This window comes from Staurois parvus, unplaced genomic scaffold (assembly GCF_062004578.1).
Source record: "Staurois parvus isolate SC_StPar_1 unplaced genomic scaffold, SC_StPar_1.0 ptg000039l, whole genome shotgun sequence".
Taxonomy (NCBI): Eukaryota; Metazoa; Chordata; class Amphibia; order Anura; family Ranidae; genus Staurois; species Staurois parvus.
The window spans coordinates 184,087-201,361 of record NW_028317835.1 but is presented as its reverse complement, the minus strand read 5'-3'; the positions used below and the strand labels follow the sequence as shown (position 1 = coordinate 201,361).

At 48.3% G+C, this 17,275-nt stretch overlaps 1 protein-coding gene across 2 annotated transcripts; it reads right to left on the bottom strand.

The window, feature by feature from the left end:
* LOC149470524 (endogenous murine leukemia virus Env polyprotein from Emv-2 locus-like) lies at positions 1-16,633 on the bottom strand. 2 transcript variants are annotated; one of them, XM_089662669.1, is made up of 2 exons: positions 16,040-16,633; positions 1-2,759 (listed from the first exon to the last, which is right to left on the bottom strand). In XM_089662669.1, the coding sequence occupies exon 2, from the start codon at positions 2,590-2,592 to the stop codon at positions 1,168-1,170; it is 1,425 nt and encodes a 474-aa protein (XP_089518795.1). In that variant the 5' UTR covers positions 2,593-2,759; positions 16,040-16,633; the 3' UTR covers positions 1-1,167. The 2 variants fall into 2 exon arrangements, with proteins under 2 accessions (XP_089518795.1, XP_089518788.1); XM_089662662.1 differs by having other exon boundaries at positions 1-2,755.
* Between the last annotated feature and the right edge of the window lie 642 nt (positions 16,634-17,275).

Below are 17,275 nucleotides of genomic sequence, written 5' to 3'. Positions count from 1 at the left end.
TGATGTTGCAACTCACATAAGGGCTGGTTTCAGACCCAGCTCTCTGTTTTATTAAAAATACACACATGCCCCCCACATGAATAAAGTCAATCCCCTCCCACCGAACAATGCAATGGGGAGTGCCTATACACAGGATGTACATTTCAATTGGAGCATAGCCTTTCCTATTATCTATCACTGGTCCTCTACCATGAGTCTTCTGAGGTCAGCAGACTTCCTCCCCTTCCCCCCCATGAGCCATCTGAGGTCATATTTCCTGTCCTACTAGCTTCTATTGGTATGTAAATTCTTTGTACAAGCATTCCCTAAAAATACCAGTCTGTACCTGGATGGGCCCGATACGATCTTTATTAAAACACATCCATCCAGATACAGTTTCAAGTTGGTAATGGGTTGTAAGATATGCATAAGCCTACACGTGGAGTTCGTACCGCTTGGCGCCTTGCGTTATGAAGCCCATGTGGTACTATGCTGCTGATATGTGGATACAGGCCCACGGTCTACTGCCAGCGACATTCGCATCGAATGCCGTGGTGGTATACACGCCGGTCTATAAGCGCAGATCTGCCATCTCATCCATTACCAAGCTGAGTACTGTAATACATACATTGTACATGCGCATGGCCCAATTGCAGCCTTCAGAGCTTTAATTAAGCCACACGAGAGACATATGAATAACACGAATATATGACACATTTAAAGTTCGACCAACAATACAAAATTTCCATGACATTCCCTCCTGTTTTATCATATTCTCCTCGTGTCCCTTCTTGATCTTCTTCAGCTTGATGGGTGTAGTCTCAAAACCTCAAAGAGTTCCTGTAGTTGTCCCTGAGAATAAAGCTCCACGGGGTACCTGAAACAACAAGACCCGACGCAGACTCGACGCAAACAGGCTTGATTGAAGCAATGATCCTCAAGAGCGTTGGAACCTTCACTACAGGAAGGCTCTTGCAAAAACCACAAACAGACTTGTGGTATGAATAAGGCTTGTGATCCCACGGTGGTCTGGGGAGATCCAGCAACAGATTCTCAAATTGCCCCTGCAGACGGGGCCACACAAGGCTGGTCTCGACCCAGACAGTTTTCCAAATCGCAGACACAAACCATGATGAGGCTTGAAGCTTGCTTGAAGGTCTTGGAGAATGGGGTCTTCAGGGAGATAAATTAGAGGGAAGCCAGGACGTAATCTGTAGAGAAGGTGGTTGGTTGGTGAGGTCTTCCTCCGATCAGTGGTTGGAGTGGGATCCCAGGAGCGGGCATGGAGATGTGGTCGTCTGCCCGAGCTTGGCTTACACGGTCGATGAGGCAACAGGAACATCTCACCGCGGCATATAAAAGGCAGATGAAAAAGAGAAGCATCAGGACATACACTCCCACTTCCTTCAACCAAGATCCGATGGAGAACAGGAAATCTCCCAATCCTCCCAAACCCTTGAACGGATTCCAACCCTCACTAGCTATAGCTCTAGCTTTTCCCTGTAGTTCACTAACTTTGTCCATATGGGCCTGGACCTTGTCATTGGTGTCTTCTATCCAAGTACAACAATCCTCTCCGATGAACTCACAGAACCCCCCTTTGGCGGCTAAAAGATAATCAAGGGCCATCTTCTCCTGAAGCACTAAAATTCCCATCTGCCGTTGTTCTTGGGCAATTTCTCTGACAGCCTCTACGGTCTCGTTAAACATACTATCCACGATGACAGAAAAATTGTTCAGGCGCTTCATAAGTTCTATTCCCCATCCTGTCCATGAGGGGAACCAAGCCCATGCCTGGTCGCCCTCAGAGAACAGCTCTCTGCGAACTCTCCCTGCCATCCTTACCTTCTTGTGGACCATCAACTCTTCATGATCCATCACTACATAGGATGCTGGGACTAGCTTTATGAGGGCACACGAACCTTTCGCGTTCTGGGGAAATGTTCTATAGGCTGCCGAACCACAAAGAAAATAGTATGGACCTGTCAGAGCAGAGCAGGAGGAGTTCCTCGTTCGGCCTCTGGCACTGAGCAACAGTTGCACAGACTGGGGGATTGCTCCCTCAGTCTGCACATCACATCCGTCCTTCCAACAAACGTGGTCTGGTCGGTCAGTGTTGTTACTCAGAGGGGAAGTCTGGTTAGTCAGATTGACAGTTATACCTCCCTCACAGGTGGTAGTCCCAACAAACTTGTTACCTGTGCCAAAGCTGATGTTAAAGCACACCTGAGGGCTGCCTAGCTGTCCAGTTACCCATAATGGACTGACGAGGGTCCTACAGGAGCTAGAGCTAATATTGGTGCTAAAACTGATGTTACCTGCTAAAAATGTGTCATTAAGTTCTACCGACAAATGTCTACGTGGGGGCTGACCAGGGGTCCCTTGCTTTTTCATGCCGACGCGGATGTCATATAGGGCATGAACAGCGGCCATTGCGGACATGTGATGACTGGGTGGGGGCTTAGAGCATACCCAACAGTTGGTTTTGTTGGCGGTTCTGGCTAAACGCAGGTGCATTTTAAATAAAAGGTTGGGGTATCTGCCGTCTTTTCCTCCGTTCACACACATGTATGACATACAAACAAAAAGAAAAAGGAAAATTACACCCCTCATTCTCTGGTGTAGCTGAAAAGCTTCTTGCAGTGGCTTGCGTGCACCCAGTTGTCTCGTCCCTCGAGTTTGAGTGAGGTAGGTGTCGTCAGCTGGACTTGGTATGGTCCGGTGAACCGTGGCTCGAGTCCAGTTCTTTGATGTTTCTTTAGGACGACCCAATCACCTGGCTCAATAGAAAGAACACCAGTTATTGCATTTGGATCGGGGAGCGATTCGCGAACCCGATGGTGTATCTTCTGCAGCTCCCGTTGCAGAGATTGCACATAACCTGTAAGCTGTGAATGCAAAGACGACAACTGTTGAGGAAAGTACAACCCTGTTTTGGGAGGTCCCCCAAACAACACCTCGTAGGGTGACAGCCCATGTGGTTGCCGAGGGGCATTCCGGATGGAATAGGGGGCAATGGGGAGACACTCAGGCCAGGGTTTTTTGGTATCGGCCATGATTTTGGAGATCCTGTTTTTAAGGATTCCGTTGAGACGTTCAACCTTACCGTTACTCTCGGGGTGATACGGGGTGTGTAGCCCTTGGTTGATGTGAAGGGCTTTACATACCTCTGCAAAGATCTGTCCAGTGAAGTGTGACCCCCTATCGGACTCGATGGTTTCAGGTAGACCCCAGCGGCACACAACCTCAGACAGGATTTTCTTCGCCGTGGTACTAGCGTTGGCACATGTGACGGGCCACGCTTCAGGCCAGCCTGAAAGCATATCTACACAGACCAAGGCGTATTCGTACGGCCCACTCTTTGGTAACGAGATGTAATCGATCTGGATTCGTTGGAAGGGGCGTTCAGGTTTTGGTGAGTGCCTTTGGGGTATTACTACCGTTCTGCCAGGGTTGTGTAGGGCACAGACTAGGCAAGAAGCTGCAAAGGTAGCTGCAGCAGTACTGAACCCAGGTGCAATCCAATGCTCGTCTACCAACGCACACATAGCCGTCTTAGATTGGTGCCCAGGGTAGTGAGCCAAGTGGGCCATCATGGGGAAAAGGGACTTTGGCAAACACCATCTTTTGTTCAGGCACCAAATGTCATTCGACCCTTGGGAGGCTCCTGCTGCTGTCCATCTAGCCTTCTCCTGCAAACTCGCCTGCGATTGCAGTTTTTTAAACTCGTCTAACGAAACCTCTGAAGGGATGGCCAGCATCAGAACCCCCCTTTCCTGAACCAGTGCACCGGCCTTTGCGGACCGATCTGCCAAAGCGTTTCCACATGCCTCCACACTAGTCTCAGTGGTATGAGCTTTCACCTTAAGAACAGCAATCTCCCGTGGCAGGCCGAAAGCAATGAACAACCTGTCAATCAGTTCTGCATGCTTCACCGGTTTACCTGAACTTGTGAGAAATCCCCTCGCTTTCCAGATGGGACCAAAGTCATGTGCAATACCAAACGCGTACCTCGAATCCGTATAAACATTAATCCTCTGACCTTCATGTAACTCACATGCCCTGGCCAGTGCCCACAGCTCAGCTTCCTGAGCTGACATATGTGCGTTCAGAGAGCCCTTTTCCACAACGTCACTTTCCGTCGTGACCGCGTAACCAGTGTGTGGCTTACCGTCTTGGGTGTAGTACCTGGACCCATCGACAAAAAGATTTTTCGCTTCCGGTATTGGCGTTTCCTTCACTGGGCTGATTGCCGCTGACTCCAGTTCTATCAAAGAAATGCAGTTGTGTCCTTTGGAAGAGAGGTTAGTAATGGACAAAGAAGACATGTTAGTAGAAGAGGTGTTAGTATTGTTAGTCGGGTTGCAAAATTCAGCACTGTCGTTGTTGTCCTCCCCCCCTTTCTCGTCTTCCAACACAGGAAGAAGAGAAGCTGGGTTAAGAATAGTGCATCGTTTGATAGAGAGGTTAGTAGGAGTTAGGAGGGCTACCTCGTATTTGGTCAATCTTGCTGCAGAGAGATGTTTAGTTTGGACCTGGTTTAGGATCTCTTGCACCGAGTGCAGAGTGTAGATTGTGAGGGGTGAATCCAAAACGATGTCACCCACTTTTTGGACAAGGACAGCACAAGCAGCCACTGCCCTCACACAACCCGGGGACCCTTTGATGACTGGGTCCAGAGCGGTCGATAGGTACATGATGGGGCGGTATTTGGTTCCGTGAAGTTGGGTTAGTACTCCGGTTGCATGGCCCTGACTTTCGTGACAGAAAAGGTAGAAAGGTAGGTCATAGTTGGGTAGACCTAGGGCTGGTGCTATTGAGAGTTCCTGAGTCAAATCTTGAAGAGTTGACCAGTCGTCATCTGACATTTGAAATGGTGTTTTGGATGTCAGCTCATACAGGGGACCAAGTTTGCCCGAGATATTGGGGACCCAATCTCTGCAGTAGTTGATAAGGCCGAGGACGGCTCTCAGCTGACGGTGGTTTTTGGGTCTCTTTAGGTCTTGCAATGTCTGCACTCTTTGGGTTGTTAGGTGCCTGGTGCCCTGAGAAATACAATGCCCCAAGAAGATGACTTTTTCCTGGCAGAGTTGTAATTTCTCCTTGCTGGCCTTGTTGCCCGTTGACGCCAGATGGTTGAGTAATGAAACAGTATGTTGATAACAATCCTTTTTAGTGGGACAGCAGAGGAGCAAGTCATCAACATACTGTAACAACACCACCTCTGGATTCATTGGGGTCCACTGATCTAACACGATTTTCAGCTTGCAGCTGTATTCCGAGGGACTGGTTACCGCCCCCTGGGGGAGACGGGTCCAGGTAAGTTGTCGGCCCTGGAAGGAGAAGGCAAAAAGGTACTGACACTGGGGATCCAGGGGTACCGAGAAAAACGCGTTTGACAGATCAATGACGGTAAAAAATTTTGCATTGGGTGGTACGGTTGCCAGCAGGGTGTGTGGATTGGGCACCAAAGGGGCATCACTGATGATGATTTTGTTTACCGCTCTCAGGTCATGTACCAGCCGGTAGGTGGTCGGTTGACCCGGTGCTGTCTTTTTGGCTACTGGGAATAATGGTGTGTTACATGGCGACTGGGTTGGGGTGAGGACCTTTATCTGTAGATAATGGTCGATCTGGGTTTTTAGGCTGTCCATTTGAGCTACACTTAAAGGATATTGTGGTAGTTGTGGTAATACGCTTCCTGGTCTGATGTTGACTGTAGTTGGAGGTACCGGCAAGAGACCCACATCATATTTATCTGCTGCCCAAACTTTGGGGTCAACTTCAGCCAATACGTCCAACTCCAGACAATATGTAGCCTCGGTGAGATAAGGTAGGGCCAACAATGTGCACAGTCTTTCTTCCGACAGGGCACTACTCACCACAACACCCGATGGGGTGAACTCAATGATAGCTTGAATGTCTGACAAGATGTCCGCTCCCAAAAGATTGATGGGGACGTCATCTGAGACCAGCACTGACCTGACAGCCTCAGTGTGCAGACATAACCTGCAATGGAGTGGTTTGGTGGACTGTAGAGACACCGTTTGACCTGTGAGACCTACCGTCGGTGTGCTTGCCCCTGAGAGGGGTACCTTGCCTTGGATGTCCTGTTTTCGCAAGACTGTTCTGGCTGCACCGGTGTCGATGAGGCAAGGGAGGGGATATTTTAATTCCTCGAGAAAAAGATGGATCTGGGCCGACACCGATTTGCCAACTTCCTATGAGGATTCATAGGAGTTACTTACCATGGTGGTCATAGGGGCGGAGGACTCATCAGGAATGAACTGCCACCGACCTTTAGGTAATAGGGGACAGCTCCTCCTCATGTGCCCCATTTGGTGGCACTGGAAGCACCTGGGTGGGGGCCTATCCTTCCTGTGACCCAGATCCCTTGGTTTTTCGTGTGGGGTCTGGGACATAAGAACTTTGGCCTTGTCCTGTTTTCTTCTATCCATTTCCCTCTCTATTGCCGCAAGAGTGGAAAGGATAGCAGGGATAGACATCTCATTATATTCGGGTCGGGCCAGAACCAGCCTTTCCCGAATTTTAATATTGATGCCTTCCAAAAATTTGGCCCGCAACAGAATGTGCGTCGCGGTCACCTTTACCCCTTCAGTTGGAGCATCAGGTCCAACTTCCAGATCCGCATCCAGTGCCGTCTGCTTGAGACGGCGCCAGAAGCAGGCGCTTTCCTCATTAGGACCCTGGGTGAGCTTCATCTTGTCCGTAGTAGAGGTAGCACCATACATTTCTGGAAGCTTTGCCTTTAGCTGTGTACAGAACTCTTTGCCCCCTGAAGTCATCTCCTCATGAGTGGTTATAGAGCACCCTGCAATCACTGTACTGGCCACTTCCATGCCCACCTTTGCCCGCAGGATCTGCGCACAATCTGACCCGCTCATACCATAGCTGAACTGGTTTTGTCCAAACATTCGAGCAAATCCTCTCGGATTTACTCGATAGTCCGGGAGCTCAGCCAGAATAGTGCGGATCTCTGCCGGGGTGAAGGGGACATGCCAAACTACCCATTCCCCTAAAGTCCGTTCCCCCTGTGCATTGGGAGGACCTTCAAATTGCTGCACTCTGACTGGATAGGCCTCGGTCTGGGAAGAGTGCAAGGGCTGGCCCAGCTTCATCGGTGGGCTTAGATTAACCACCTCGCTTACTGCACCTTCAGGTTTGAGGTCCCTCAGATCAGGGTATAGCTGGGGGGCAGGGGTCTGATCAGTGGTTCGTAGCGCTTTGATGCAATCCGCCCTGTTTCTTAACCGGGTGTCTATTCCCCTTGATTCACAGATAGTCTGCAAATCGGTTGTTGAGAAGACTTCCCATCCAAATACTTTTAGCTCTGTTGAGATGTGGGGGTGGAGCTCCGTTACCCTAGAATGATCAAACGACACTCTCAGGATGATGTTGCAACTCACATAAGGGCTGGTTTCAGACCCAGCTCTCTGTTTTATTAAAAATACACACATGCCCCCCACATGAATAAAGTCAATCCCCTCCCACCGAACAATGCAATGGGGAGTGCCTATACACAGGATGTACATTTCAATTGGAGCATAGCCTTTCCTATTATCTATCACTGGTCCTCTACCATGAGTCTTCTGAGGTCAGCAGACTTCCTCCCCTTCCCCCCCATGAGCCATCTGAGGTCATATTTCCTGTCCTACTAGCTTCTATTGGTATGTAAATTCTTTGTACAAGCATTCCCTAAAAATACCAGTCTGTACCTGGATGGGCCCGATACGATCTTTATTAAAACACATCCATCCAAGATACAGTTTCAAGTTGGTAATGGGTTGTAAGATATGCATAAGCCTACACGTGGAGTTCGTACCGCTTGGCGCCTTGCGTTATGAAGCCCATGTGGTACTATGCTGCTGATATGTGGATACAGGCCCACGGTCTACTGCCAGCGACATTCGCATCGAATGCCGTGGTGGTATACACGCCGGTCTATAAGCGCAGATCTGCCATCTCATCCATTACCGAGCTGAGTACTGTAATACATACATTGTACATGTGCATGGCCCAATTGCAGCCTTCAGAGCTTTAATTAAGCCACACGAGAGACATATGAATAACACGAATATATGACACATTTAAAGTTCGACCAACAATACAAAATTTCCATGACACGGTCCAAATATTATTATTATTATACAGGATTTATATAGCGGCAGAAGGTTTGCTCAGCGCTGTACATTATAGTGGGGACAGAACATGAGACAATACAGTAACAATACAATACACAAGGGGTGCGAGGGCCCTGATCCTGGGAGCTTACAATCTAGGAGGGAGGGGGTAGTGGTACAGGAGGAAGTGGCTGTGGGGGATGGAGTGGTAGGAGGAGTGGAGGAGATCGGCTTTTAGGTGGGGGTGGGGTAGGCTTCCCTGAAGAGATGGGTTTTCAGGGTGCGCCTAAAGGTGAGGAGGGTAGGTGACAGTCTGATGGATTGGGGTAGGGAGTTCCAGAGGATGGGGGAAGTCCTGGAGAAGTCCTGCAGTCGGGCGTGGGAGGAGGAGACCAGGGAGCTAGAAAGTAGGAGGTCTTGTGAGGAGCGAAGATTACGGGTTGGGTGGTATTTGTGTGTCAGGTCGGTGAGGTAGTTTGGGGCGGAGTTATGAATGGTTTTGTATGTCAGAGTTAGGAGTTTGAATTTGATGCTTTGGGCAATCGGGAGCCAGTGGAGGGAATGACAGAGGGGGGTGGAAGCCAGTGGAGGGAATGACAGAGGGGGTGGAGGACACTGAGTGGAGGCCAGTGGAGGGAATGACAGAGGGGGGTGGAGGCCAGTGGAGGGAATGACAGAGGGGGGTGGAGGCCAGTGGAGGGAATGACAGAGGGGGGTGGGAGCCAGTGGAGGGAATGACAGAGGGGGTGGAGCCAGTGGAGGGAATGATAGAGGGAGGTGGAAGCCAGTGGAGGGAATGACAGAGGGGGGTGGAAGCCAGTGGAGGGAATGACAGGGGGGTGGAGCCAGTGGAGGGAATGACAGAGGGGGTGGAGCCAGTGGAAGGAATGACAGAGGGGGGTGTAGCAAGTGGAGGGAATGACAGAGAGGGGTGGAGTCAGTGGAGGGAATGGCAGAGGGGGGTGGAGCCAGTGGAGGGAATGACAGAGGGGGTGGAGCAAGTGGAGGGAATGACAGAGGGGGTGGAGCCAGTGGAGGTATTGGCAGAGGGGGGTGGAGCCAGTGGAAGTATTGGCAGAGCGGGGTGGAGGCCAGTGGAGGGAATGACAGAGGGGGGTGGCAGAAGAGGAGCGGTTGGTGAGGTGGATGAATCTGGCTGCTGAGTTCAGGATAGACTGAAGCAGAGATAGTCTGTGATGAGGGAGGCCGGTGAGGAGGGAGGCCAGTGATGACGGAGGCCGGTGAGGAGGGAGGCCGGTGAGGATCCAGAAATGAAATGGAACAATGATCCCGGGGGGGGGGTCACCCGTACATGAGGTGTGGATCCAGAAATGAAATGGAACAATGATCCCGGGGGGGGGGATCACCCGTACATGAGGTGTGGATCCAGAAATGAAATGGAACAATGATCCCGGGGGGGGGTCACCCGTACATGAGGTGTGGATCCAGAAATAAAATGGAACAATGATCCCGGGGGGGGGATCACCCGTACATGAGGTGTGGATCCAGAAATGAAATGTAACAATGATCCCGGGGGGGGGGGGGGGGAAATCACCCGTACATGAGGTGTGGATCCAGAAATGAAATGGAACAATGATCCCGGGGGGGGGGGGATCACCCGTACATGAGGTGTGGATCCAGAAGGGGTGATGGTGAAGTAGAAATCTCCTCCTCTATAGGGATCAGGGATGTGATGGTTGGCCATGCCATGGAGATCACGGATTGGATGTTGGGCCCCCACACAGTGAGCAGTGACCGGGGGGTCATGATAAGTGATGAGAAGAGCTGCTCTGGATTTGGTTCGGTTCTGCAGGGTTTGGGGAACACCAAAGATGTTTGGATGCCGAACCCGGAACCATCGAAATTAGGGTAGGTGATCTGTGTGGGGGGAGGTAGGTGATCTGTGTGGGGGGGAGGTAGGTGATCTGTGTGTGGGGGAGGTAGGTGATCTGTGTGTGGGGGAGGTAGGTGATCTGTGTGGGGGGAGGTAGGTGATCTGTGTGTGGGGGGAGGTAGGTGATCTGTGTTTGGGGGGAGGTAGGTGATCTCTGTGTGGGGGGGAGGTAAGTGATCTGTGTGAGGGAGGTAGGTGATCTGTGTGGGGCAGGTAGGTGATCTGTGTGTGGGGGTTGGTAGGTGATCTGTGTGTGGGGAGGTAAGTGATCTGTGTTTCTGAAGGGCAAGTGGTTAATAGACTGATCAATCGCCATTTTGTTGTAGTCCTCTGTCCCTCCTCCGTCGGCCATTTTCCCTTAGTCAGAAATCATTGCACAGTTATCACATTACAGTGCAGTGGATTAGATCTTTGTCCTCCATTTTGTTGTAGCCTGCCTGTCCCTCCTCTGGTGGCCATTTTCCCTTAGTCTGATATGAATGCTGGCACATTTTGTCCCCTGATATTAGACATTAGCCGGGTGATTGTATACACACAGCGGGCAGATCTCAATCAATGTCACCCACTAGTCTATACTGTCACGGGGTTGGCCAGCCAATCATGTGGCTCCTATTCTGTCCTTCCAATGACCATTCCTAGTACATAGGACTCATCTTCCATACTACATTCATGATACAACAAGATGGAAACTCCCAATATACAGAGAAAATCTCCCATAAAATACATAGAAATCACATCTGCCCTAAAGGGCCATAAACATAAGAAGATTGCCCCCGACGCCCCCAGATTCATCTACAATACTAGCCAAGGTGTCATTGGTCCCCCTAATACACGGATAGTACCCCAATCCTGCATTCATACATGTGACAATACACCATGGATTCCTCCCGCTCTATATTATGTCTCCATACAAATCAGTCGCCATCCAATCCATCCATCTCACAAAAGCTCCAATACCCAGCAAATGTTTCCGTCTCCTCCTAGTAATAACCATGTGATCTCCATGAGAATAAAGCGCCAATTTGTGTCCTTATCCCCTCCCCCTACGCAGGATGTACACCCCTTCATGGCCACGCCTCTTTATGTAACTGACAATTGCGCGGTCATGCAACGCTGCACCCAAACTAAATGTACGTCCTTTCTTCACACAAATAGAGCTTTCTGTCGGTGGGATGTCATCATCTGTGCGCTTTTTATTTTTCACGCCATAAACAAAAAAAGACCAAAAATTTTTAAGAAAAACAATATTTTGTACTTTTGGCTATAAAATATATAAAGTAACTGAAGGGAAATGTATGTCTTTTAGGTCTGTCATTTTGTTTTTCCCCACTCCATTTTATATTCCATGTTGATTGTTTTGTATTATACCCAGAGTGAGGTAATGAAAATATGCTGTCAGTTATGTGTTACAGAACTGCACTCACAATATTCTTCTATCTTTTATCTTAGCTTAGCCTTGGTAGAGACGGTGATAGTATCCAATTATTTCTTTGTATTAACAGCACCTGTTTCTGTTATGATACAATTAAATGTCAACTATTTCTGTCCCATGAGAAAATAATTGTTTGTTACTTATAACTGATTACAATGCCTGAGAAAGATCGTGTTCACAGCCTTGACAAGTATCTAGCCAGATTCTATTGTATGTAGCAGATAAGTGTTTTGTAATATTATAGACATTCCTTATTCCTGGGAAAGTTACATTTTGCTTCTCATCATTATTCAGGATTGACGTAAATGCTTGTATTTGTATTCAGCCAATCAATTACTGAGAATTAAGTATTTCCCAGATACTTTGTGCCCCCCACCTATCTTTTTTGTTATATTAATCCTCTTCCCGCTAATAAAAAATGTAGATTGATTTCACCTATCACTCTGTGCACTTGTCTATTACTCAGGTGAAGTCAGTCTTCTGGACGTCCATACCTTCAACAGACTGATCAAGACAGATAGCCAGGGGCTAGCGACAACCTTTCACTTCCTGCTTCCTGTTCTATGCTGACCTGGATGCAGTTCTGTTGTACAACATGATTCCTCACACCAGCAGCTTGTGTTGTCTTCATTCCTGTACATGAAACATGGTGTCAGAAGTGACTGGAATCAGGACTGAACCTCTTGTTTGGAGCGCAGCAGCTTTGGGAAACACAGGTTTGTGAACTACAGCCTGAGACTGAGGATTGTCTGAGATTTGATAGCTCAGAGGCTTCCTGACAATATGGCTGCCATGAATGGCATACCTCCCCCAGAGGGGATGACAATGAGTGGGGATTGGAGCAGCAATTGGGAATCTTTCAGAGCTGAATGTGAAGATTATTGTCTGGCTACAGGCTGGAATGAGAAATGTGCAGGAGTGCCAGCAGCAACTCTGAGAAGAGTCATGGGCAGTGAATGCAGGCATGTGTATAAACACCATGTGACCCTCACAGCAGATCAGCAACACAATGTTACAGCCATTGTAAATGTACTGGAAGATGATCTCATACCTGCTACAAATGTCATTTATGAAAGGGATGTGTTTGGATGCTGCAAACAAGAAGAGGGACAATCTTTGGATCACTTTGTTACACACTGGAGAGAAAAGGCAGCAACTTGTGAATATGGCACTCAGAGACGAATTGATAAAGGACACAATTGTTGTTGGTATAGCTAGCGAGAGAGCACACGCAGGCGCCTCCTAAGAGAACATGAGTTCACTCTACACACAGCCATTGAGACGTGCCGTACAGCAGAGCTCACTGACAGACGTCTGAAAGTTATGGAACAGGACAGACAGCAGACTGACAGCATAAACATTGCAATGCAGCATGGCAACAAGAACAAAGTGCAGCAACGCCGCCTGATGAGCACAAATACTGCCAACCCTACAACTTGCAAATACTGTGGGACTGTGCATGAAAGAATTAAAGAGCCGTGTCCAGCTTATGGGAAGTCTTGGAAGTCTTGTGGAAGAACAAACCATTTTACTAACGTTTGTTTGTCAAGTAAACGACGGCCATCAATAGGCAAATGACACAACGTGGAGAACACATCCGCATATGAGGAAGAGACACACCACTGAAGTTATAGACAGCAGTGAATTGATCGGCCTACCTCCCCCCACACAAATCACCTACCTCCCCACACAGATCACCTACCTCCCCACACAGATCACCTACCTCCCCCCACACAGATCACCTACCTCCCCCCACACACACACCACTGAAGTTATAGACAGCAGTGAATTGATGGGCGCTGTGCAATCCAGAGGAAAGAAATGGTTTGTCACTTTACATGTAAATAATAAGCCCCAATCCTGTCACCTCCATTCAGGAACAACGTGGGATGTAATGTGCTTAAGAGACAAAATGGTGTCAGCACCAGAAGCACGTCTACTGCCAAGTGACACCAGATTAAAGTTACACTCCGGTGCGATGATGAAATCTCTAGGGCTCTTCAAGACAGAATGTGCCATACGTGGACTAACACACAAGCTGGAGTGTGAAATTGTGGAAGCCTGCCAAAAGCCACTGTTGTCTGGCTCATCCTGTGAGCGTCTAGGGCTGATACGTTTCTCCGTCCCTGCAGAGCTTAATGTGATGGACAATCTATCCAAGGGGCCCTTGACAAAACAACTGCTGATAAAGGAATTTAGTGATGTGTTTACTGGGCCAGTAGAATCTGTACCAGGGGAAGTTCATTTCCACCTTGATGTGAGTGTCCCTCCAGTCCAATGTGTACCACGCAATGTGCCGGTGGCATTAAAACAGGCAGTTAAGGCACAGCTTGACCAGTATGAGGCCAATGGACACTTGGCACCAGTGACTGACCCAACTGGCTGGATAAGTAACATGGTGATTGTAAGGAAGCCAAATAAGCTACGAATATGCATAGATCCCAAATTCTTAAATATGGCACTGAGACGATCTCACTACATCATGCCAACTCTCGAGGAAGTTTTGTACAAGCTGCCTAAGGCACGTCTGTTCACGCTTGTTGATGCCCGGGATGCATTTTTACAGTGTAAGTTGGATGATGCAAGTAGTTACATGACAACCTTCTGGACTCCGTTGGGCAGGAAAAGATGGCTCAAACTGCCTTTTGGAGTATCAGTTGCACCAGAGGCGTATCAACGTAAACAACATGAACTATTGGCTGGACTCGGTGGTATTGAACCAATAGCTGATGACATCCTTATGGTTGGCTGTGGGGACACAGACGAGGAAGCAGAGCAAGATCATGATGGCAAACTGCTGGAACTGATGAATCATTGTAGGCAGGTAAAATTGAGACTTGGCATGAAAAAGCTGCAATTCAAGGTCAAAGAAGTCCGCTTTCATGGACACATTCTAACCTGGGAGGGTTTGAAGGCTGACCCAGAAAAAATCAGAGCCATACTGGATATGCCGCAGCCAGCAAATGTGAAATCCCTGCAGCGCTTCATTGGATTTGTTACCTACCTAGCAAAATTCCTACCAGACCTCTCAGAGGTCTGCGAGCCATTGAGAAGGCTTCTGGACAAGGACGCTGTTTGGCATTGGCTTCCTAAGCATGATAATGCAGTGCAGGACATCAAACGCTTGGTCACGGACACACCTGTCCTGAAGTACTATGACGTTACAAAACCTGTAACTATTCAAAGTGATGCCAGCAAAACTGGACTTGGGTGTTGTCTATTGCAAGCTGGCCAGTCTATCGCTTTTGCTTCAAGGGCACTGACTCTACCGAACAAAACTACGCACAAATAGAAGAGGAATGTCTGAGTATAGTGTTTGCCTGCCAGCGCTTTCACCACTACCTCTATGGGCACGACGAGATCACGGCAGAAACTGACCATAAACCTCTGATTTCTATTTTCCAGAAACCACTTTTGTGTGCACCCAAACGTCTACAGAGCATGTTGTCACGTTACAAAACTATTGCCTAAATGTTGTCTATAAACCTGGTCCTGAAATGTACATTAGTGACACTCTTAGCAGAGCTACAGCAGCAGGTGGTACACCTGAGTATGCACAACACACAGTTTGCAATGTTCAGCGGGACCTGGAGGTCCTGTCACAGATTAATCATTCAGACTATTTATACGTCATGGACCAACGATTGCTTCAGATAAAACAGCACACTGAAACCGATGAGAGTTTGCAGGCTCTTAAATATGTTGTTCTGAACGGTTGGCCTGATTCCAAGTTGGAAGCCCCATTACTTGTGAGAGAATATTGGACTTTCACAGATGAAATCGCCATCCAAGATGGTATACTGTACAAGGGGCCAACGGTCATCATTCCTAAATCTTTAAGATGGGAGATGCTGACTCGCATTCATGCCAGTCACATTGGAGGAGAAGCATGCTATAGGCAAGCACGTGATACCCTATACTGGCCCAACATGCAGAAGGAGATTAGAGACTTTGTTAGCTGTTGCTCGGCATGCAATGAATAAGCGCAGGCACAACAGAAAGGACCTATGATGTCGCATGTGCTGCCCACCCGGCCTTGGCAAATTGTAAGCATGGACTTACTGAATTATGCTGGGCAGGACTTTCTACTAATTGTTGATCACTATTCTGACTTTTGGGAGATTGAGCTACTTCCTGACCTGTCTGCTGATACTACCATCAAGCGTTGTAAAGCACAGTTTGCATGTTATGGCCAGCAGGATAGAGTCATCTCGGATAATGGACCTCAATTTGTATGTGAGCAATTCAGACGGTTGTCTACAGATTGGGGATTTGAGCATGTTACCTCACCCCCGAGACACCCACAAGCCAATGGCAAAGCGGAATCGACTGTCAAGATAGTGAAGAATCTTTGTAAGAAGGCCAAGTTTGATGGTACTGATCTGTGGAAGGCCATTCTACATTGGAGGAACACCCCATCTGAAGGCATGGACAGTAGTCCTGCACAGCGCTTGATGTCTAGGAGATTGAAGACTTCATTGCCTGTGGCCAACAAATTACTTGATCCTTGTGTGGTTACAGGTGTCCCGGCAAAACTGCAGCGGAGGAAACAGATTGCCAAACTGTCATACGATGTGTCTGCTAAAGACTTACCTGAACTAAGCATTGGAGAGCCAATCCGTATGAAGCCGCTTCCAGGTGACAGGGCCGATCGCTGGAGACTGGGTTCCTGTGTTCAGAGGGTTGCTCCTCGATCATATCTTGTGGATGTAGAAGGCAGTCTTTACCGTCGTAATCGAGTGGACCTGCGAAGGGCAGAACGATTCACCGCACAAGCCTATGAGCATCCTGCACGTGATCCTCCTGAGGTGCTCAATGCCCCGAGTCCTACTGGACCATATACTCAAAGCAGAGAGAACTCCGCTGTCATATCGGGATACAATGAGGATGACATAATGCAGCCACATATCCCGATATCAGGATCTGTTTTAGTTTCATTGTTTACAAGGTTTGAATGGAATGTAAAAAAGGGAGACGTTATAGAGTCATTGTACAAATCCTGTGACCCGACTTGTATCCGGGAATATTGCATGGCCTTATACTTCCTGCTTCCTGTTCTATGCTGACCTGGATGCAGTTCTGTTGTACAACATGATTCCTCACACCAGCAGCTTGTGTTGTCTGCATTCCTGTACATGAAACAGGTACTGTCCGTGTATTAGGGGGACCAATGACACCTTGGCTAGTATTGTAGATGAATCTGGGGGCGTCGGGGGCAATCTTCTTATGTTTATGGCCCTTTAGGGCAGATGTGATTTCTATGTATTTTATGGGAGATTTTCTCTGTATATTGGGAGTTTCCATCTTGTTGTATCATGAATGTAGTATGGAAGATGAGTCCTATGTACTAGGAATGGTCATTGGAAGGACAGAATAGGAGTCACATGATTGGCTGGCCAGCCCAGTGACAGTATAGACTAGTGGGTGACATTGATTGAGATCTGCCCGCTGTGTGTATACAATCACCTGGCTAATGTCTAATATCAGGGGACAAAATGTGCCAGCATTCATATCAGACTAAGGGAAAATGGCCGCCCGAGGAGGGACAGGCGGGCTACAACAAAATGGAGGAGGGAGATCTAATCTGCGCTGAAATGTGATAACATTAAATTAGACCAAGGGAAAACAGCCACTGGAGGAGGGACAGGCGAGCTACCACAAAATGGAGGAGGGAGAACTAATCCACTGCACTGTAATGTAAAAACACTATATTAGACCAAGGCAAAATGGCCACCAAATAAGGGACAGACAGGCTACAACAAAATGACGCCCGATTAGTCTATTAAGGATTATAAAGGTATATATAGGCAGCTGTACGTCCGATGGCCA